This window comes from Malania oleifera, chromosome 12 (assembly GCF_029873635.1).
Source record: "Malania oleifera isolate guangnan ecotype guangnan chromosome 12, ASM2987363v1, whole genome shotgun sequence".
Taxonomy (NCBI): Eukaryota; Viridiplantae; Streptophyta; class Magnoliopsida; order Santalales; family Ximeniaceae; genus Malania; species Malania oleifera.
Genome location: NC_080428.1, coordinates 42,494,584 through 42,520,014, shown reverse-complemented (window position 1 = coordinate 42,520,014; position 25,431 = coordinate 42,494,584). Strand labels below are relative to the sequence as shown.

General features: G+C 37.3%; 1 protein-coding gene across 1 annotated transcript; it reads right to left on the bottom strand.

Moving 5' to 3' along the window:
* Positions 1-4,288: 4,288 nt before the first annotated feature.
* On the bottom strand, positions 4,289-5,871 carry LOC131143898 (zinc finger BED domain-containing protein RICESLEEPER 2-like). The gene is made up of 2 exons (XM_058092257.1): positions 4,554-5,871; positions 4,289-4,305 (listed from the first exon to the last, which is right to left on the bottom strand). The coding sequence occupies exons 1-2, from the start codon at positions 5,869-5,871 to the stop codon at positions 4,289-4,291; spliced, it is 1,335 nt and encodes a 444-aa protein (XP_057948240.1).
* Positions 5,872-25,431: the final 19,560 nt, after the last annotated feature.

The following is a 25,431-nucleotide window of genomic DNA, read 5'->3' as shown; positions in this document are numbered from 1 at the left end:
ACTCCGGCAAACTTGCAGAGAACATCACCAAGAGCGTCGTGGTGGCCTCAGACTTCGGTTTGACGAGAAACAGAGCCGAGATCGAAGAGACAAAGGGAGGGGAGCATTTTGGAGAGAGAGAGAGAGGAGATTTCTTGTGCTGAAATTCTATCAAAATCTGATTTTAGAAGTACTTATAGGCTCGGATTCGTCGACGAGACACATCATCTCGTCGATGAGTCCTGAAGAGAGTTCATCGATGAACCTGCACCCATCGTCGACGAATTTCAGACTTCCAAAAACCCCTCTCAGTATCTTCTCGTCAACGAGACGTGTCTCTATCGACGAGATCCTCATGTGCGCTCGTCGACGAATCCCTTGTGTTTGTCGTCAAGGCCCTGATTAATTTCTCAGGTTATTACATTCTCCCCTCATTATAAAATTTCGTCCTCGAAATTTATTGTCTGTATCATACATCATTCTCTGAGGAAAATGATCTACTTATTTTATTACTTACCCTCACTTATGGCAGAGGAATACCGTGATTACATTCTATGTTCTGGGAGATTACACATGTAAAACTAAAAGACTACTTACTAACTAAATTAATACATATACCTACAAAAGAAACGCTATCTAACTATTATACTTTACCTTTTTACCACTAACCCTTCTGGAACAACTGCGGGTATCTCTGTCTTATCTGCTCCTCAAGCTCCCAAGAAGCCTCCTCTAAAGCATGATTCTTCCACAAAACTTTTACTAACTGAATTTCTTTAGTGCGTAATTCTTGTGTCTTTCTATCCAAAATCTGTACTCATACTTCTTCATAAGCTAATGAATCCTTAAGCTCTATTTTTGCATAACTGATTATGTGGGACGAGTCTGGGACGTATTTCCTTAACATAGAAACATGAAACACGTCGTATATTCTAGATAAAACTGGCGGCAGATCTAGCCTGTAGGAAACTGATTCTATTCTTTCTAGTATCTCAAAAGGGTCAATAAACCTAGGGCTCAACTTGCCCTTCTTCCCAAACCTCATAACCCGTCTAAGAGGTGCTACCTTTAAGAATACTCGGTCTCCCACGTCAAACTCTAACTCTCGGCGGCGAGTGTTTGTGTAGCTTTTCTGCCGACTTTGTGCGGTACTGATTCTTTCTTTAATTAGTCGGACCTTATCATATGCTTGCTATCTCTGGACCCAAAACTCACCTCTCGCCTACCTTATCCCATAAGAGAGGAGAACGACATCTTCTACCTTACAATGTCTTGTAGGGTGCCATACCAATACTAGCCTGATAGCTGTTATTATAAGCAAATTCAACTAGTGGTATGAATTGAGTCCAGCTGCCCCCAAAATCTTGCACGCATGCACGAAGCATATCTTCTAATTTCTGAATCGTCCTTTCCGTCTGACCATCTCTCTGGGGATGGAACGCGGTGCTAAATGCTAAGTGTGTACCCATAGCCTCCTGAAAACTTTTCCAAAATTGTGAAGTAAACCGAGGATCTCGGTTCGAGACTATAGATACCGGTACACCATGGACGCGAACAATCTCCTGAACGTATATTTCTTTCAGTCTGTCAATGGAATAACCGACTTTAATAGGGATGAAATGAGCAGTCTTCATTAGATGATATACAACAACCCAAATTGCATTCAATCCCTATTGCACCGGTGGTAATCCCATAACAAAATCCATGGAAACGTGATCCCACTTCCACTCTGGAACGAAGAGTGGCTGCAATTGTCCGACTGGTCACTAGTGCTTAGCCTTAACCTGCTGGTACGTCAAGCACTGCTGTACAAACTCAGCTATCTCCCTCTTTATATCACTCCGCCAAAAGTACTTTAGTACTACTAGGATGAATCGTGTATAGTGATCCGTGAGCCTCTTCCTAAATCATCCTTCTAATATCATCATCTGTCGCACACACAATCTAGTACGAAATCTCAGAGCTCCGTCGTTAGAGATACTGAACTCCTCTCCCTGACCATCCCGCACTCTAGCCAGCTAATTCTGCGTCATCACCCTAAGCCGCCTTAATTTTCTCATATAGTGTAGGTTGTACAACCAAGCTAGTAACAAATGCCTCAAGACTATCTTCTACTAATTCTATGCTAAGTCTCTCCAAATCCATCGGGACCGGGTACTGAATTTCCATAACTGCCAATGATGGTCCCATCGACTTTCTCCTTAGAGCATCTACTACCACATTCACTTTCACATTCGCTTTCCCAGGGTGGTAACTAATAGTGCAGTCATAATCTTTAATGAGTTCTAGCCACCTTCTTTGCCTCATATTCAGCTCTTTATGGGTAAAGAAATATTTTAGGCTCTTACGATCTGTAAAAATCACGCACTTTCCACCATATAAATAATGCCTCCAGATCTTAAGAGCGTATACCACAGCATCTAACTCCAAATCATGCATAGGATAATTCTTATCATACTCTTTAAGCTATCTAGAATCATATGCAATAACCCTACCGTGCTGCATCAGTACGCACCCAAGCCTAGGGGTGAGCAAATGGTCGGTTCGGCCGAATTCGGGTAATTAACCGAATTAACCAAAAAATTCGGTTAAACAAAACTATTAACCGAACCGATCGAATTGGGCGTGCAAACCAAACCAGAACCGAACGGGTAATTCGGTCAACCATTTTAACCGATTTTAACTAATTTTATTTAAAATTGATAATTATACAAAAAAATTAAAAAACAAAATCAAGCTTAATTAAATACCTTATTTATTAATTTTATTAATAAAAATGATATTTTACCATAGAACAAAGAACCCAAAACAAGAAAAACGACGATAAAATATAATAATAATAATAATAATGACGAGTATAATTTGGGAGGAGATAGTGATTAAGGATTTAATATCCTAGAATCCATCAAAAGAAATGATCCATGATCGCAAAAATTTGCGGAAAAGGATATATATATATATATATATATATATATATATATTTCAAGAGGCTGGCAGTTGCAAATGAAGCCTTAGAAATTTCTTTCAAGAGGTTGGCAATTTTTTGGCTGGATTATATAGAGACTATAAAGTTCAAAAGATACTCTGAACACTATATCCACCAATTGATTGAAGAGAGAAAAGGGTATAGAATATAATGTCACTTTTTGGAAGATGATCTAATTCCTGGTCTGTAAAACTTGCATGTTAGCAGAGCTTTATTGTGGACTACTCCTAGGATTGTCCATTTGACTAGATGAAGAGAATCTTATGCACTTTTCTTTTAATAAAAATTATTAATTGTTTGACTAGTGGGGTATGATGCCAAATCTCACGCTCCTAGTGGAAGCCCTGGCACATAACCTCTTCACTCCTTCAAGACATCTCTGGCACTTACTACTACTACTACTTCTACTGCTACTATTATTATTGATACTGACTTTTATCATCTACCCATGTATTGAAACTTGGATTTTTCACCATTTGTGCAAATTCCTCTTTGTACCATAATGGTTGTTTGGCTTACTGGTAAAATCTCTTCTTTTACAGCTCCTGCATCTCTACCTCTTTTAAATGACCAAAGGTGATAACTAGGTATGGCCAGATGAAGCTTCAAAGGACCTGGGAAAGTAAAAATACGCTCTTCACGGAACTGGTGAAATAGTGATATGAATAATGGAAACAAATAATCTGTATTTTGCACAAGTTTAGTTTCTACTAAAGGCAAATTAAGCAAGACAATCCCAGAATTCAATAGAAAAAAAAAAAGTGGGGTGGAGTGAATTGGGGGTAGGGTTACCCATCGTCAGTTGAATTAAGAAATTCTTAATTTTGAAGAAAAAAAAAATCTATAATGACACCATCAGAGGCTCACAACTAGTCAACTAGGTGTCTTATCCCTGTTTAGATAAAATATAATCAATGTAAAAATAGAAGTATAGAACCCTGTTTACATAAAATCTAATAAATGTAAAAATAAAATCATCTGCATACCAAAACAATCTAGAAAATCTTCCTAAAAAAATATAATCACAGACCAAAGTCACCAAACATGAAATTTAAAGGTCTGCAGTGTCTACTTGGATTTGAGTTCAAGAGTACAAAGTTCATAATATTATATTACAGACCAATGTAAATAGTTTGTGCAAAATAAAAATAAAAAACAAACATAAAATATAAATTGTTTCTAAAAAATTAAAATAAAAAACTAGAACTTCAATGCTTCATACATCAGCTGACAAGTGACAGCTACAATTTCATGGCTTCTTGTATTAGAAACTCCCACTTTTCAGCTTCTTACATTGCAAAATACAAAGCACAATTTCTCTACTTATTTCACCTGTAAGTCTGTAACAAACCAAAATAATGATAATTGATAGCATGTAATTTATATGACAAAACACTAAAGCATAATCTCAATATGAAAGTATGAAACCAACCCTTTGTCTTTCTTTGTTTGTCTTATTCACCAATTGTGGACTCCAATGCAACCTTTGACAACTCTAAAAAATTGTATAGAAGCACTCGTAAGTTGTAATAATTAATCATTCAATGAACAACTGAAAATTTTTGACAACATATAAATATAATATTACCTTTTTCTAGATTTTCAAGGTCATCTATGTCTTCTTCAACCTTAATTGGAGTATGTGAACCCCGAATCCAATCTTGTGTATAGATAAGAGCTTGAACAATTTTAGGAGTCAAAGAACTCCTAAAGGCATCGAGAACACGCCCCCCTGTGCTAAAAGCAGACTCTGAAGCAACTGTAGAGATGGGTACTGCTAAAACATCACGAACCATATGTGAAAGGACGGGAAACCTTTGACTATTTAACCTCCACCACTCCAAAATATCAAAACCCTCCACGTCCTTTTCACAATCCTCCCCCAAATACCTATCCAACTCTGATTTATTATCTCCACCTCCAATTTGAGTCTTGTACTTTTGATATAAAACTTTGAACTTTCGTTCTGCTGCTTCACCTTGACCAGTGGAGCAAGTCGAGCTTGAAGTTTCACTTCTGTTTGATTCTTCATTTTTAGATTGTGATAACTTTTTATACTCAGCAAACAATTCCATTGTTGTATCCTGTACCTTTTTCCTTACCAATAAACCTTTGTCGCCTTCATACATAGTAGAAAGAGCATATTGCACAAATCCCAACTTACGTCTAGGGTCAAGAACAAATGCAACAAAAATCAACATATTCATTTTGTCAATGTTTCCCCAGTACTTAATGTATTTATCCTTCATTTTCATTCTCATTAAACTCAACTCCAGGTCATCACTATTTTCCCACTCTTTTAGAAGACAATCAATCCCACTAATTTCATCAAAAAAGGTATTACTTGTAACATACAAAGAACCTGAAACTGGTATAGTGAGTTCATAGAAGTGTTCCAAAAACATCACAAATTTTCTAACTTGTTCCCAATCAAAACTACTTGGTATGCCATCCCTAGTCTCAAGCTCAATTCTAAATGAAGGATCTTCATCCCTAAACCTTTCAAAAGCCATTTCATATCTTTGAGCTGTGTCTAGCATCAAATAAGTAGAATTCCATCGAGTGCTAACATCTAGGCATAACATCTTTTTGCATTCTACTTTTTCTACTTCTGCGCAACGCTTGAAATTTTTCAACCTAGCAGGTGAATGCCTAACATATCTGACTGCATCTCTAGCATGAGCAACTAAATCCCCCATTTCTTTCAAACCATCTTGCACAACTAGGTTAATTATATGTGCAATGCACCTCATGTGCAAGAATTTGCCTCCACAAATGTCTTTTCTCCAATTTGAAACTTTTCTTTTTATGTAGGCAATTGCAACGTCATTTGAACTTGCATTATCTACAGTCATTGTAAACACATTATCAACTCCCCAGTCAAGCAAACACCTCTCAATGGCCATACCTATCTCTTCACCTTTATGACTATAAATTGGACAAAAGTTAAGGATCTTTTTGTTCAATTTCCAATCATTATCTATAAAGTGTGCAGTCAAACACATATAATTGACCTTTTACAAAGAAGTCCATGTATCAGTTGTGAAACTAACCCTTTGAGAGGAGGTTTTTAAAAACTTTTTCAACTTTAACCTCTCTTCCATGTAAAGATCATAACAATCCCTAGAAATTGTCCATCTTGATGGAATTCGAAAATGAGGGCATGCAACTTTCATAAGATGTTTGAATTCCATATTCTCTACAAATTTAAAAGGCAATTCATCAACAGTAAGCATGTAAGATAATGCCTTTCGAATTGCCTCTTGGTCAAATTTCCAATTTGTAAGAGTTGCCTCTGAGCCCTCTGCATTTTTTAAGGCTGGTTGATAATTTAATTGTGTCTGTTTTGTTTCTTCAACATGTGGATTTTGTGCACATCTAACCATATGATATCTAAGTGTGCCCGTACCATTCTTTTTAGGATCAGCACAGTAATCAATATGACAATAATGACACTTACCCTTCATTTCACCAGACTCCGTCACAAATTTAGTGAAGTGATCCCACACTTCAGATCTTGGTCTCATTCTCTTCCTAACTTTTTCATTTGATTGAGTAGGAGGATTAGTAGCACTCTCACTTGTCATACTGGGATTTGAAGGCTGATGTTGGGAATTAGCTTGCGTCATTATTGCATCTTCCAAGTTTGGCACCTCCACCTCTATAGGCAAGTCATTGCTCATTTTCCCTTTAATATCTGAAAAAAAATAAAAAAGAAGGGTAAAGTCCATCATAGAAGACTAAGAAGAGTACTAATCCAAATTTTAAAAAAAAAATACTCTAATCACAACATAAAGCTTTCTTACCTTAAAAACTTTTACATAAAACAATATGCTTACCTATTGCATTCATATTCATAACTTAGCAAGTGGCAATTATATGTAGAAAGCTCAAAAAATGTGGTTTTGGGTTTCAATTATTAAAAATGCATGCAATGAGCACGCATTGAGCATTCCACTGAAATTTAATTGATGCATTTGTTGTGAATAACATTTTAATGAATAAATTTGCATCACTTATTTCTGGCTAAAAGATAATAAAATTACAATACAACGTTTTTCCACAAAATAAAATGGAAGCAGACACTTGATAATGTTTCAATGGAATATGTTCTCATTGAACTTTCAAGATTAAAAATTTTCAAGCACTAAATAATGCATTCCAATAAAACCAACCAAGAACTAGGATAAATTTTCTCCAGATTTCACCTAATTTTCACGGCTCTAAGGTGGTGTTTGGGAGCATCCATTAAATATTTTGAAGCTGAATTCGTTAATAAACACAAAACCAAATTTGTTGAATAATCTGAAGGTCCTAACTATTTACACTAAAACTGAAATACTCATCCTAAATGCAAAATCAACTTCAAAGACAAATCATATTTTCCATTCTAAACCTTCTAATAATTTCTACCGGAAATTAAAAATAAAGCAGCAAAAATGTTGATAAATGCAAACCCAAAAAACGCACATAAATATAATAACAAAAGTGGAAGAAGAAGAAGAAGAAGAAGAAGAAGAAGAAGACGAGGAGGAGGAGTTACTGACTTACTGGCTTACTGCCACTGCCCACTGGGGTTCGGCTTTGCACGGCGAGGTCACGGCGAGGTGGTGCACTGGTGGCTGAGACTGAGAGTCCGAGATGCTGTCACGCTGAGGAGTGACTTAGTGAGGACCGAGACAAGAGGCTCCAAGCCTCCAAAGGTGGTCCGAATGTCCGACGACTCCGATGGAGAGGCAGGAGAGGAGAGCTGCGGCCTGTGGGGCAGATCGGCACTCGGCACTCGGCGGAGCACAGAGAAACCGAGGAACAGAGGACTGAGGAAGCGATGATAAACCCTAACTCTAATCCCCAAATCCCCGATTCCCCACTGTGAGTCTGTGAGAGTGTGAGTCTGTGTGTGTCTGTGCGACTGTGCGTGTGCCTCTGTGGAGTGTGGAGCCTGGTGCTGTGGACCGAGAGTGTGGACTGTGGACTGTGGAGTGAAATGAGTGAAGGCCGGAGGCCCGGAAGGCACCGCACGGAGCCTTTTTTTCCCACCAAGCCCAGGCCCCAAGCCCCAAGCAGCTAAGCGGGCTAAGCCCGAGTCGCCCGCCCGCGGGCCCTATTATTAATATAGTATAAAGTATATTAAAATTTCGGTTAACCGATGTTTTTTTAAGCGTTAACCGAACTGAACCCGATTAACCGAGATTTTTAAAAATTTTAACCGAACCGACCGAACTAACTTTTTTACCCGAACCGAACCGGCCAATTTCAGTCGGTTAATCGAGTTAATTCGGTTTTAACCGAATTATGCTCACCCCTACCCAAGCCCCTTCAAGGACGCATCATTGTATATCACAAACCCGTCCTACCTTGATGGGATAGCCAACACTGGGGCAGTAACCAATCTCTATTTCAATTCCTGAAGGTTCTGCTCACAGTCATCAGTCCATTCAAGACTCACATTTTTCCTCGTTAGTCGCGTTAACGGACCTAATAAACTGGAGAAACTGTCCACAAAGCGCCGATAATAACCTGTTAAACCCAGAAAACTCCTAACCTCTTGAATATTTCCTGGTCTCACCCAATTTACCATTACCTCTATCTTACTCGGGTCAACAGATACACCTGCCTCAAAGATCCCATGGCCAAGAAAAGAAACATGCCTTAGTCAGAATTCACATTTCTTGAACTTCGCATATAACTCTCTCTCTCTCAATGTTTGCAAATACCAGCCTCAAATGATGTTCGTGCTCCTCAAAACTCCTCGAGTAGACCAGTATATCATCAATGAATACAACCAAAAACTGGTCTAGGTACTGATGGAACACTCGGTTCATTAAATCCATGAATACCGTTGGTGCGTTAGTCAACCCAAATGGCATTACTAAGAACTCGTAATGCCCATATCTCATTCGAAATGCTGTTTTTGAGACATCTTCTGCCCTCACTTTCACCTGATGATAACCCGACCACAGGTCAATTTTGGAATAAACCTAGGTCCCTTAGAGCTGATCAAACAAGTCGTCGATCCTAGGAAGAGGATATTTATTCTTAACTATCATTTTGTTTATCTCCCTGTAATCTATACACATCCTCATGGTCCCATCTTTCTTCTTCACAAATAAAACTGGTGCTCCCTAGGGCGACACGCTGGGTCTGATAAATCCCTTATCAACTAATTCTTACAATTGATCTTTCAGTTCTTTTAACTTGGCTAGGGCCATTCAGTAAGGTGCTTTAGATACTGGCGCTGACCCCAGTAGAAGATCCACTGTAAACTCAACTTCACGGTCTGGTGGTAAACCAGATAATTCTTCTAAAAATACGTCTGAAAATTCTTTGACCATAGGAATATCAGCTTGTTTCAATTCTTCTTTTGGAAATTCCTTAATGTAGGCAACAAATCCCTGACAGCCTTCTTGAATCAGTTTTCTCACCTAAATAGCCGATACAAGTTGTGGAGAAGAACGTACCCGCCAACCAAGAAATCTGTATTCTCGCTCGCCAGAGGTCTGACAATCACTTCTTTCAAATAACAATCAATACTAGCATGATTATATGCCAACCCATACCCAGAATTATATCAAATCCCTGGATTTCTAATATCACCAAATCTGCTGGCAATATCTTTCCCTGAATAGTTACTGAAAAACCCCTCAGTACCCTGCTACATCTCACCACTTACCCAGTCGGCATAGCTACAACTAACCCAATATTCAACAACTGTGCCTCATATCCCGTTAACTTAGCATATATCGATGAAATAAAAGAGTGGGTGACACCTGTATCAAAGAAAATAATAATTGTATATGAGAAAGCAGTAAGGGTACCTGTAACTACGTCTCCAAGTGCATCGGCATCACCCGGCGTCAATGCGTACACTCTCGCCGGTGTAGTGTTCCTTTGTTGTCCTCCATGGGGCGCCTGATAACCACCCCGAAATGGTCGGGGAGCTGGTGCCTGAGCTGGCAATCCCTGACACGACCATGATCTATGCCCGGGTCTCCCACAATGGTAGCAGACGTCCTCTCCCATTCTGCATTCACCTGGATGTCTACGACCACATCTAGGATAGGTAGGAACAGCCCGTCCACCCTAAAAACCACCACAGCCTGACATCCATCCCTAACCACCTCTATAGAGATCTCCTCTCCATGGCCCTCGGCTAGAGCTTGCTTGTAAATCCTGAGGCGCGGACCTTTTCCTCTGACCCTGAGCTGCCGCACCTCTCTGCATACCACTCTCAATAATAACAGCTTTATCTACCACCTTTGTGAACGTCTGAGCCCAAAAGTCGATAACTTGCTCGAATAAACTTTGCTTCAGACCTTCTTTAAACTTCCTTGCCTTTTTCTCCTAGTCTGGTTCCAAATGTGGGCGAAACGGTACAACTCAAGAAATCGCGCAGCATACTGTGTCACTGTCATCAACCCCTAAGTCAGATGTAGGAATTCTGCTGCCTTTGCGCTCCGAACAATAGCAGGAAAATATCACTCGAAGAATAATTCCTTGAATCTACTCCATGGCACTGGCACTGGATCCAGCCTCTGCTCCTCAATCATCCGTGCTAATCTCCACCAGCATTTTGCTTCTCCTATAAGTTTAAACGTTGCAAATGCCACTTTCTACTTGTCTGTACATTCTAATACTGCTAAACTCTCCTCTACGTCCTTAACCCAATTCTCAGCTACAATCGGGTCAGGTCCTCAAGCAAAAGAAGGAGGCTTCATCTGCGTAAACTGCTCGATCGTGCAACTACGCTCTCCTTCACTTTTGGCCATCTCAGCCACCACCTATTGGGTGACGCTGCGTAATACGACATCTGTATCTCCACCTCCCATACTAGAGGGTCCTGGTATGTCATCTCCAGTATATATACCACTACTCCTTTGATCCATCCTGAAAATACACAGAACATTGTTTCAGAATCCTATCTCCCGTACAAGTCTAATCTATTCATTCAACTAAAATCTCAGTTTCTCTATTAACAACTCCCCTTTTTCTTACCCCAGAATCCAGTCCTGCAACCCAAACATACGACTCGTCGATAGTTTACTATGATTTTTCTGAAATCGTCACCCTAGGAAAAACATAGAAACCACCACGAAATTCCTGTATCTAGACCATAGATCAAACCTCAAATTCGTTTCCTATATTCTAGTATTGTTCCTGCTGCACTCTAAAGTTTACAGAACCTAACAACCTAGGCTCTAATACCAAACTGTAACGACCTCCTACTTCTTTAACATTTTTTTTCCATCTATATACATATAATATAATATCATCTGTCTGAAATACTACAGATAATACCTCAGGCTCAAAGGAGCATTGAGGAAAACTTTGTACATCATAGATATCTAAGCAGCAGTATACAAAAACTGGGAACTAGTATATATACAATACGAGAAAATTATAATATTCTGAAGTATATTTACAACACAAAATACCTAGTGCTGACATTAAAAATCAGGGATCTACCCCAACTCACTGGCACCAAAATACACCTACCCTCTCAGCAAGGGCAGCGCCAAAGCAACCTCTACCCACGAGCCTGATCTGCTCGCCTAACTAGATCTCCTCAAAAATAATAAGTCACTAGGATGAGAGGACGCTCAGTAAAAGGAAATATGCTATCACTAGTGTGTGAAGGCTGAGTTGTACATTTAATAACTGAAATAATACAAATACTGTAAAAATGAATAAGCTAATATACTGTACAAAACACATGTAATGTAGTTTAAAATATAACTATGTATCTAAGCTTGCTATCTGTACATACTGCTAATATAATAATGAAATTGTTGCTGTGTGATATATCTGTACATAGGAACTTATGCTATACCCTGGGATCTATATATCATGATATATCCCCTCATGATAGGGTTGTGCGACTCGTAGGCTGGAGTTACTCTAGTTGGCGTACTAGGCAACTCAATCTGAATCTCTAACATTCGCCAATCTGTCTAAATCTGGCCCACTGCAATCACTCCAGACCAATCATACCTCTATCTCGTCTAACCGACTACCTCAACCCAGCATACTGGGGAGACTGCAATCTCTCCTCGCACGGTTAGACGGAATCCACATACTATCTAAGTTATGTGGTTGCACGTGTCTGAAATAGCAACGGTACCGTGCTCTGCTGTATATATTTTTCTGTAAATTTCCATAGGGATCTGATATCGTGTAATACTGTATACATATATAAATATATATTTATCTTGCTACTTTTAACATGATTTTAGAATAACCATAACACTTAATTCTGTACTGTAAATACTGTAATATCTGATAATATAACTGTAGCATCTTGATGCTATAATTGTGTATCTGACTATATAATTTGTCTGTATAATCTATTTATATAACCTGTCTATAATATCGGTAATATTTGTGTTTAAGATCTATAATATCTGTTTGTACTATCCGTTATATCTTTCTATAATATCTGTATATAGTATTTGAAATATATATCTGAGTGTTATGGTTTAGAATCATGTTACTCTAAATAATGTTGTAAATTATGCTTTCTACTATTTAACTGTATATCTGGATATCTATAAAATTTCACAATCAACATATTAAACTATAATAAAATCAGGCCACACAACTGTGTAATTAAAATCTCATGCTCCATTTCTATAATTCTGCTGTAAAAATAATATCCATGACATTCTGGAAATATAATCTGATCTGCATGCTTGTAAATACACATTCAAAATCTTCTAATTTAAATATTAGAAATCTCTAGCATAGCATATTTTCCTTACCTAAATTCTGGAAAACCCCTACTGTACTCTTGCCCTATACCCACAGGGTTCCCCGCTCAATATCCTGAAAACAATATCCCCTAGAACAAAATATCAGTATTTCTTTGTATACAACATTTCTTACAATTGTAGGGAAAGCAAATATTGAATAAACTTCCTTACCCTGAAATTGGGATGAATTTGAAACCAACTCCACCAACAATATGTTCCGACAGACTTGGAAAGAACTTCACCGGGAGCGTCATGGTGGCCTCAGATCTTCGATCAGGCGGGAAATGGAGCCAGGATCGAAGAGAGAAGGTGAGGGGATAATTTTAGAGGTAGAGAGAGAGAGAGGAGATTTCTTGTGCTGAAATTATGTCAAAATCCGATTTTAGAAGTACTTATAGGCCCGGATTCGTCGACGGGACACGTCATCTCGTTGACGAGCCCTGAAGAGAGTTCATCGACAAACCTGCACCCATCGTCGACAAATTTCAGACTTCCAAAAACCCCCTCTCGGTATCTTCTCGTCAACGAGACGTGTCTTCGTCGACGAGATCCTCATGTGTCCTCGTTGACGAATCCCCTATGTTCGTTGACGAGACCCTAATTAATTTCTTGGGTTATTACACTTTGTGTGTTCGGTTGACCAAACCAGAACACACATAAACCTTCGGTCGAACGAACCTTTTCAGGTCAACAGTTGACCATTTGGTCGACCAAACCAAAAGATACTAAGACCTTCGATCGACCGAACCTCCCCAAGGTCAAAAGTATAACCATTTAGTCGACCAAGTTTGAAATAAACTTCAATGCCCTAGTCAACCGAACCGGCACATGGGGATTTCCCAACGCCCTAGTCAACCAAACTCCCAATTATCAAATAGCCTGGATGACTGAATGTGCAAGTTTGGTCAATCGAACTCTAGCTGGTCGACCAAACCTCGGAGGTTCTAATATCGCCTTAAGTCCGGTAGACCAACACTTCAGTTCAAAAATTCTTTAGTCAACCAACTGAGTAACTTGGTCAACCGAACCTCTTGAGTTGCTCGAATTTTACCAAGTTTAAAACGAGGTTATTTTTTATTAACCTTTCTTAAACTTTCTCAAAAATTCCTAATACGTCCCTAACGGTCAAAAATCCTCCTAAGTCTATATATACCCCCTCCATTACTCTTTTCTCAATAAGAAGATTAGAGAGAAAATTCTCCCAAAATTATTTTTTCTTCATTCAATTTTACACTCTCTTTTTCATTCTTTTGAAAAATTCTTTGTTAAAAAGGAGCATTCTTATTTTGGGCCTTTGTTATTCAAGGCATCCGCTCTCTCTTTGATTTTCATTTTGAAAAATACCTTTGAGAGTGGTCTTATTGTTTCTCCCACATGTTTTCATTTGATAAATATCTTTGGGAGTAAACTTTCTATGCTTGTGAATCTTGCACATCTATTGCAAGATTTCAAAGCTCATATTGTTTTATTGGAAAATCCTTTTTGAGCTTGAATGCTAGATCGCCTACACTTTATTATTAAATATATTTTGGAGATTTCATTTGAAGTTTTCTTTAGATTTTTGAAGAGCACATATTTCATATTTCATTTTTATCAAAGATCATATATATTGTTTTTGAGAAAAATCATTTGAAAGCAAAAACCCTAGGTTCTCCTGAACTTTATTTGAAAAATTATTTTTGGAAGAAAATTATTTGTTTAGGGTTTAAATCTTTAAAGTGCTTTATTATATACACCTAACTCAAAGAGTGCTTAAGTAATTTTGAGAAAATCACATACTCACTTGAGCTTATATTTCATATCAGGTGTGAGTGTATTTGAGCTTCATATTGTACACATAAGCTTGTATTAGAATCATTTATTTGTACACATTTGATTATCTATTGTACTCCTGGCGTATGGTCAGAAGAGGGAGACTAGCCATGTGAATAGTCCCAGACTGGTTCAAACCCGGTTAAGAGAACTACGTGCACCATCCTCGTAAGGTGCTGTAAATGGTGTTGCTCCACTCGTGAAGTGAGCAACTAGTGGAATCCTATTGCTTGTGAGCTTGAGGCGGGGACATATGCAGTATTGGCCGAACCCTGATAACATATCGTGTGTTTGCTTCTATTTTCCGCACTTTAAATTTTAGCACTTGAATGTTTGCGCTTAATTGTTTAAATATTTGATTGAGCTTTTAATTAAATAGAAAGACATTAGGTTTGCGTAATACTGGTTGAGGAATTTGATTTAACCTGGGCAAAAGTTTTAAATTTTCAATTCACCCCCCCTTTTGGGAATACACCAATTCCAACAGCCCTGTATGGATTGAAACAAGCTCCTAGAGCTTGGTATGAGATGCTTAATGGCCTTCTTCTAGAAAATGGTTTTACCAGAGGCAAAATTGATACTACACTTTTCATTAAATCTAAAAATGATCATATGCTCCTTGTACAAATATACGTTGATGATATTATCTTTGAAGCTACAAATGATGAATTGTGTAATGAGTTTACCGAATACATGCAAAATGAATTTGAAATGAGCATGATGGTTGAACTAAGTTTCTTCCTAGGACTCCAAATTAAACAAGCCAAACATGGGACTTTCATATGCCAATCAAAATATGTTAGGGACTTGCTCGAGAAATTTAATATGGAAGACGGTAAAATTCTAGGAACTCCTATGAGCCCTTCCACTAAAATTGATAAAGATGAGGAAGACATCCCTGTTGATGTCAAACTTTATCGTGACATGATTGGTTATTTCTTGTATCTTACTGCTAGTAGGTCTAACATTATGTTTAGTATTTGTATGTGTGCTAGATTTCAGGCTGCACCTAGGGAGTCTCACTTGTTAGCAGTTAATAGGATACTTAGGTACCTTGTTGGGACTATTGAGTTAGGTTTGTGGTACCCTAAACATACTTTATTTGATATTGTTAGTTACACGGATGCTGACTTTGCCGGTAGTAAAGTAGATCATAAGAGCACTAGTGGCACTTGTCATTACTTAAGACAATCTATAGTTTCTTGGTTCTCCAAGAAATAGAACTCTGTTGCCTTATCCACAGCCGAAGCTGAAAATATTGTGGTTAGAAGTTGTTGTGCTCAAACATTGTATGTGAAGCAACAACTTATGGACTTTGGGTTGCACTATGACACGGTTCCAATCAAATGTGATAACACTAGTGCAATCAATATTTCAAAAAATCTCATCTCACATTCAAGAACCAAACACATTGAAATTAGACATTATTTTATTCGTGATCATGTGCAAAAGAGGGATGTGGCACTTAAGTTTGTGTGCACTAATGAACAGTGGGCTGACATACTCACAAAACCTCTTCAGGAGGATAGATTTATATAGATTAGATGTGAGTTAGGTCTAATGCATAGTACAGATGCCTCCTAGAAATATGATAGAGTGCACAAACTGAGAGGGAGCTATTTAACTTAGAAAACTACGGCTCTGAAAATTTTAAGTCTATCATTGCTATATTTCAAACTTTGTGAGATTATTTATGTTATTCATTTTGCATTGCATGACTATTCTATCTTTTAGATGTTGATAGTTATACTTATATTGATTGTTTTGATCCATATTGGACTGTTTGAGTTGATTGATGTGGATTATTGGAAAATTGAAATCAATCAGGTCCTTAATATACAAATGTTTTTTTTGGCAAATGCTCCACTTTCAAATGGCGTGTGGCTGAAAATTCTAAAAATTCCTTTTCCAAAACCATATCTTGTATTTGAATGACTGTTATCCATTGCTTGCTTATAAGCTTTTATCTTTTCTACCTTATCCCTTTTGTCGATGTCAAAAGCAAAAGGGGGAGAAGTAGGCAAAATTGGGTAAACTTTTTGATTGCATGTTTATCTTTCCTCATATGCTTGAGCTTTAAAATTCCTTTATGCATATTCTCAGGGGGAGCCTTTCATGGCTATAGCCACTTTTGTACGAAGTATTTGTCATCATAAAAAAGGGGGAGAATGTTGACCTTATTAGTCATATCCCGTTTTGATAATGACAAATATCTTTGTATTTAACCTATGTCCTGAGTTTGTGTGCAGGATCACTCTACACATGAAATGGAAAAGGATCATATCTCTTGGTGGTGTATGGGGAGACTCAAGGAAAAATGAAGACAAATTATTTACATTTGTATTTTATATTTTTAATCATTCGGGTCTATAATAATAATAATCAAAGGTCTGTAATAATTAATGCATGACATGCATGGTAGGAACTATAAGCTCAAAGACCTTAGAACGACCCTAGGTCCCTACACAATCACTTGGAAAAATTCATTCTACACATCATAATCATGCAAACAGGGGAAACTTTTCTTAAAAACAAGACCTAGATGTTAAGTTTTAAAAGATTTCGGGCTACCAAACCTTGTGCGTTGAAAACGACTCGATCGACCGAATATGTAAAAAATCAAAAAGGTTGACTTGGCTTGGGCGACTGGCCCAAAATGAACGCATTGTTCACGGTCGACCGAACCATGAATACTGACTTTTTGACCTTCCCCGGGCACCCGAATACTTGGTTCAAATATACACCGAGTGACCGAAGTAAGAAGTTAGGCATACCGAACTGACCACTGAGCGACCGAACCTTGAATGATTGGAAAATCAACTTAGTTCAGCCACCCAAACACGTCTTTGGGCACCCAAAGTTAAAAGTTCAACTTTTCCAATTGTGAGTGTTCGGACGACCGACCCTGAGGTCCCGGCGATTGAAACTCTCGGGTTGCCATATTTTTATCTACGATAACTCGGATTAATTAAGGTTAAAATGTTTTAAAACAATTTAAATTATCCCTATCGATCCGAACGATTACTTTTCTGGTGAAGGCTATATATATGCTCCCATTTGGAAAGATTATAAATAAATTAAAGATTTGATTAAGAAAATTTCTCTCTGAATTCTCTAGTGCTTTTCCTTCACATACAAGCCCAAATACTCCTCCTTTGCTTATTCCCTTGAAAAATCATATTGAGTGAGAGTATTGTGAGATATCCTACACTTCCTATACTAGCTTATACTCTCATTGTTGTGATTGCTTACTGATTTTATTGAGGGTTAAGCACAAAAGTTTTTTCCCACAGATTTAATTCATAAATTCATTTTTTGAGAAAACTTTTATTAGCTTGTGAGTCTTTGCATTTTTATTGCAAGACTCTTGAGCTTATCTTGTGTTTTTTTTTAAGAAAATATTTTTTGACAAACTTGTGTTCTAAATATCTCTTGTGCTTGATTTTTTGGAAATCTTTTTGAAATATTTGATTGTACTTTTGAATTCTCATTGTTGTGATTGCTTACTGATTTTATTGAGAGTTAAGCACAAAAGTTTTTTCCCATAGATTTAATTCAAAAATTCATTTTGTGAGGAAACTTTTATTAGCTTGTGAGTCTTTGCATTTTTATTGCAAGACTCTTGAGCTTATCTTATGTTTTTTTTTAAAGAAAATTTTTTTTGACAAACTTGTGTTCTAAATATCTCTTGTGCTTGATTTTTTGAAAATCTTTTTGAAATATTTGATTGTACTTTTGAATTCTTTGAAACCCTATTTTTGGTTGATATATTTATATATATTGTTTCAAAGATGTTATCATAGCACACTCTCACACTTTGATTGCCACACTGACATTATCTTGAGAGTTATAATATTGTCTTCACTGAGCTTATTGATCTTATCATTTTGAAGCGCATTGGTTATAGTGGTACAAATATGCTTATTGGAGAATCATGTATTTTTGTACACGAAAATTGTATTGCATATTTGTTGTATTCCAAGCATGGCCTGAATGGGTGATAATCTAGCCCGGAATGTAATGACCCAAAAATTCATACCATTATATATATATATATAAGCTGTAAAACTATATTACTCTGATACCCCTGATAAAATCTACTATAACATTTCGCTCCCAAAGTGGGCACCAAAGAATTCCTGTTCATAAGATAACACCCCTATTCAATGAAAAACATAATTACAATACAAGAATTCAGTATTTTCCCAAAACTTGTATATACACATCTCTCTAGTATTTTCTATTAAATCATCTAGGATTTACACAAAAATACGTCTCCCAGCATTCACTTACCTTACAGACAGGGCAGTACAAGATCCCCTCTATCTTCGAGCTTGATCTGCTCGTTTAACTGGAACACCTGAAATGTTTAAATTACTGGGATGAGACAGCTCTCAGTAAGACGAAATATGCTATTACTAGTGTATGGCAACTGAGTTTACATGAACAATATACTTTTAATCAGCTGAAACTGAGATAACATGTAAAATAAAATACAATATAACTCACACCTATGTGACTTAAAATACAACTATTTGTGAACTTTCTATTTTGTTATACTTTTAATAACTATAGGTATATTGATTGTTTTTTGTAAATCTATATATATATATGCATAACTATGAAAACTTCCCTGGATGGATAACTGTAAGTCATGATTTGACCCCTCATGACAGGTTGTGCAGCCCGTAGGTGGGACTTAACACTAGTTGGCCTACCAAGATAAATCAACTGAAACCTCTGATAACTATAATTATATAGGTTGTTTTATGTAAATCTATATATATATATATATATATATACAAAACTGTGAAAACTTCTCGAGATGGATAACTGTAAGTCCTGATTTGACCCCTCATGACAGGGTTGTGCAGTCCGTAGGCAGGACTTAACACTGGTTGGCCTACTAAAATAAATCAACTGAAACCTCTGTCATCAGATCGGCCGCCTCAACCTGGACTATCAGGGAGCCTGCAATCTCTCCCAAGGCACGATCGACTACTCATAAAATTCACACACTATCTGAGATATGTGGTTGCACTCTGAATTGAAATAGCTACGATACCATGCTCTGAAATCCTATCTGGTCCATCAGGGTCTAATACTGTAATGACCTGCTTAACTAATCATATAATAGAACGTAGTAAATAAAATAGTGAACCCGAACCCGTAGGTAGCGGGACACCTGTTATACACAGTGGAACCTAGGCAGCAGTAAATGTAAATCATCAATCTCAATACCACAAAATACATAATTCCAGAGTTAACTATAATCCCAAAACACAGTGTTTATATACAATCTCTTAAAATACAAAAATATCTCTAGGATCCCACATCAGAATTTCCTGATCCTAGTTTAAGACTTACCCTCCTAACGGGGTAGCACGACAAACTCAATGGCAGCCATGATCCGCCGATCCTTCTAGGTTTCCTAAAAATCATTTAATGTTCGGGGGTGAGACACTTCTCAGTAAGTGAAAATAAACTAAACATAGTTGTGTGGCAACATGAATATTTAATGATAATATAGATTTACAGTACATTTTCCATACCAGAAAACATTAATCATTTAATAATCGCATAAACGTATACCTTCATATTTTTAATAAATAATGCTAATCATAACTGTCTGGTATAGCTAATAATACTGAAAACATACCCAGGATAAATAGCCAGCTGATGTAATGTATTACCCCCATGACGGGTTGTGCAGCCTGAAGGTGGGACCTGACAATGGCTAGCCAACCACTGCTGAGTAAAAAATGTCTGTATGTACGATGGGCCCACCACACCCTGGTCCAAACTGCTAGGTGGACGTCTACAACCCTACACTAAAAGTCACATCGACTATCCATCTCCCACCCCCTCGTGGGGTGGTTGCACCAATCTGAACAAAGATATCTGATCTATATAGTTACGGTACCGTGTTCTTGAAACTGAACTAAACTAACGTTCGAGTTCTGATAACATATAATACATGATAATATAACATTTAACATAAATGAATTGATAGCATTTTCTATAATTTCATAAATATGGCCTTACGCCGAACATTTCATAAATACGATCTCGTGCCGAAATCATACGTAAAACACGGCCTTGCACCGACTATCAATCACGGCCTTGCGCTGAATATCTCATACATATCATTCTGAATAAATAAATCAATTATCATGTATTTTCAAAAATCATAATGTACTGTATTATTTTATAATTCCTGAAAACATGTTTTACTCATAAAATTTGCCATAACATAATACTTATCACGTAAAATAATATTCATGCCACACAATGCTGAGTAAAATCATACATTTCATTCTAAAAATACATTTCCTGTATAGCAGCAGCATTTTCCAAAATATGCATTTTCTCAATAATATTCAAATATAACACATGCTTTCCTAAAAATTAATTTGCTGATAAATAATACTAATTTGTATGGAAAAATAACTGCTTTAGTTTATTCATTTTCCTAACACTGGAAAGAAACCCCCTAAAAATTCCGATCCTACACTCGTAGGGTTCCCCGTTCAACTCTTTGAAAATAATAACTCCCAGAACTAAACTTTAGTATTTTTCTTTGAATATCATTTCGTATAACTACAATAAGACCAAATTTGGCATGAGAAGTCTTACCTCAACTCGGTGATGAATTTCAACTCGCTTCCACCAACGATCCGCTCCGGCAAATTTGGAGAGAACTTCCACAGGAACGTTGTGGTGGCCTCAGATTGTCGATTCGGCGAACAACGGAGCCGAAATTGAAGAGAGAGGAGAGAGAAACCGTAAGGAGAGAGAGAGGGAGTATTTTTTCTGATTTTTCGGCTAAAAAACTAAGTTTTAGGCTATTTATACTAGGAGCTTCGTCAATGAGCCACGTCACCTTGTCGACGAGGCCAAGAGAAAATTAGTCGACAAACTCTCTCCTTTGTCGATGAAATTCAAAGTCGCCCAAAACAACCTCTCGATATCTTCTCATCGACGAGGCACACGTTCGTCGACGAACCTATACTACGACGAAGGTTGTTGCCTCTTTTTGTTCGATTTCCATTTTTCTCGCTTTTCTTTATTATTTGAATACCATTATTCCTCGGGTATTTACAAATACTATATAATACTACTGTATATATATATATATATATATATATATATATATATATAATATTACTGTTTACCATGATTCTGTTTCAAACCATAACACTGTAATAACTTATCTGAATAAACTGTAATTTCTGAATGTTATGGTTTTGTAATCTGTATATCATGGTATTCTGTAAATGCTGTGAAACATCTTTCTGTGTGTATACTGTAAATCATGATTCTGTAAATTCTGTAAAACATCTTTTTGAAAATATACTACAAATCATAATACTTTGAAAGCTATGTAAATTCTATACTGAATAGATATTTACTCATGCCACACAATTAAATAAATAAGACCCATGTACTATAATCTATAAAGCTGTATTATTTTTACTCTGAAAACCCTTATTCTTATACTATATTTCATTGGTAAAAATCTCTAATTTAACTGGCATAACATATATCCGTAACTAACTGATTGGGAGGTCTGACTCCAACTCTATCCTCACGCCTGCGACGTACCAAACTCAAAACCCTAAAATAATGTACATTTCCTAATTCAATCAACCCAAACTCAGAATAATAACTATACTCGCCTTTTCCTCGGGATCACATATCTCTTTTATCCATAAAATTCTAAACTTCTAGTTATTTATCAATGTTACTTGAGTTCCTAAGGAAACACCCGCTGAGATCCTCAACCCATGTCTGTGGTGTTCGAAAACCCAAACCCTAAAATCACAACACCCTAGTTTAATCAACTCAAACTTCAGTATATTTTTATCTAACACAAAATCTAGGTTCAGAAAAGCCTGATAACCATGAAAATCCTAAAATAACCTACTTACCCTGATTTTAAGATGGTGCCCAAGGACTTCAAATCAACATTCTGCTCTGGTAATCTTATAGAGAATCACCCCAGGATCAACGTGGTAACTTCTGATCGTCGAAATGGGGTGAATCGGAGCGAGAAATGAAGAGAGAAGGAGGAAGATCGAGAGAGAAAACAGAGAGAGAGTGATTTTCTCTCCAAAATCTTACTTTTTGCGTATTTATAGATGGATGGCCACGTGGTTTCGTCAACGAGACACATGGACTCATCGACGAACTTATGAACGGAGTTTGTTGACCAAGATAATGAATTCGTCGACAAACCAAAGGGTCTGAATTTCCCATCTTGGTATCTTTTCGTCGATGAAATACTGAAGCTTATCCACGAACCATATAAGGGAGTTCATTAATGAAATCAGGTGGTTCGTCGACAAACCCTGACTTTGACCTTTTGGAATTTTCCTTTTCCTCCCATTTATCTCTCTTTCTTTTTATTATTTAATTACTATTATTTTTTGGGTCTCTACACGGAAGGATTGTATGTAAAGGTTGAGGTCAGCCCTACTGATTTGACTTGGCTGTAACCAGTGCCGCTCCACCTATGAAGTGAGCCGTAGTGGAATCCTCGGGCTTGCGAGTGGAGGTAAGGACATAGGCACATTTGCCGAACCTCGATAACATATCTGGTGTTATCTTTTCTTTACTCGCTTTTCTATACTGTGCATGCTTAGTTGATTTACTTGTGCAAATTTAATTCAGTTGTATTAATTAGTTTATTTTTATATGTGCTCTAGATTGACCCTAGGTTTGTGAAATACTGCTGCTGGTTATTTGACCTAGGTGAGAAAAACTTTAAAATTCCAATTCACCCCCCTCTTGGGATTGCAGTAAAGTCAACAGAGATCCAAGTTGAAGAGCAGAATTGGTCATGATTTGACTAGTTAGGGTTTAATGACATGAATATGGTAGTTAATAGGGAACCGTATGAAGCTCCAGATGCATATCCAGAGGTTGAAATAACTCTAAAAGCGACACCTACACCACCTAGGGATGAACTAGATTCCCCCACTGCTCAGAACCTGAAGAACCATCTCTTGAGAATATTCTTTTGGTAAAGTCTCCTATTGCACCTCCTACTAATAATAATATAGATACCGCTACTAGTTATATTTTACCTTTTAGGCACAATCGTGGAAAGGCACCAAATAGGTACTCTCTAGAAATTGAGGAACGAAGGTCAAGGTATCTGATTGCCAACTATGTATCTACAAAGCAACTATCTAAACCCCTCAAAACATTTGCACACAAACTTTCCTTGTGCCATGTTCCTGCTAATGTCCAGGAAGCTCTAGCAGACCCTAAGTGGAAAAAGAACAAAACATGGACTTTTGTGTCGTTGCCTAAAGGAAAAAGGACGGTGAGGTGCAAATGGGTGTTCTCCATCAAACACAAAGCATATGGATCTATCAAATGATATAAAGCAAGGCTAGTCACAAAGGGCTATACACAAACATATGGCATAGACTATCAGGAAACGTTCTCACCAGTAGCCAAGTTGAATACAGTTATAATCTTGTTATCTCTAGCAGCAAACCTCGAGTGGCCGCTGCACTAGTTTTATGTAAAGAATGCCTTTCTTCACGGTGATCTTGAGGAGGAAGTGTATATGGATATTCCACCAGGCTACACGACAACCTCAACAACTGAGGTTGTGTGTAAATTACAATGCGCATTGTATGGCCTAAAGCAATCACCACAAGCATGGCTTGGGCGATTTAGCTTGGCAATGAAGAAATATGGTTTTCAACGAAGCAGCTCAGACCATGCACTCTTCCTTATGCATCAACTAGGTAACAACGTTGATAATCTATGTAGATGACATGATTATTATAGGAAATGATTCAGAATAAATTTTGAAACTCCAAAAGTAGTTGGCAACTGATTTTGAGATGAAGCAAATATGTACTTGATCAACTACATGAGGTGGGATTACTAAAGTGTAAACCTGCTAAGATACCAATAGTCCAAAACCATAGGCTTGGAGAATATCCAGATGAAGAAAGGTACCAGAGGTTAGTTGGGAAACTTATCTACCTTTCACATACTCTTCTAGATATTGCTTATGTTGTAAGTGTAGTAAGTCAATTCATGGATTGTCCTATTAAGGATCACATGGATGTAGTGATCCAAATTATACGACACTTAAAGTCATCTCTTGGAAGAGGACTTATGTTTTCAAAGAATAATCATTTGAGGGTTGAAGGATATACTGATGCAGATTGGGCAGAGAATATCTTGGACATAAAATCCATTTCAGGTTACTTCATGTAATCTGGTGGGAACCTAGTTACATGGAGAAGTAAGAAACAAAAGGTAGTGGCATTTTCGAGTGCTGAAGCCGAATTCCATGGAATGGCTAAGGGTCTTTGAGAGCTCCTCTAGCTGAGGAGACTAGTAACGAAAATCGGCTTTGCTCCTAGGTCCGAGATGGATATGTTTTGTGACAATAAGACAACTATTGATATTTCTCGCAACCCTGCCCAGCATGATCATACCAAACATATAGAGGTAGATCGACACTTCATCAAACAAAATCTTGAAGCCAAGACAATTCGCTTTCCTTTTGTGAAGTTTGAAGACCAGTTAGTAGAAATACTTACAAAGGCAGTGTGTAGCAAGAACTTCTGCAAACTCACTTGACAAGTTGGACATAAGAAATCTGTATGCACCTGGAGGGGGAGTGTTGGCGTAGTTGTCATTAGAATCAATTAGAGAGATTATAGGGATGAGCTTTGATTGTAAATCCCCTGATTCAAGGACCATCCTTTATTCTAGCCATAATATTTGTGCATCCAAAAATAGGTTTCAATTATCTTCTATATATGTGTATTACCATACTTATAAAATTATGAAGGAAATACAATTTTTTCCCAAAAAGTTTGACATGTATGTGCGTCTCTTATTTTTCAAAGTCAAAATTTAAAGAAAAAG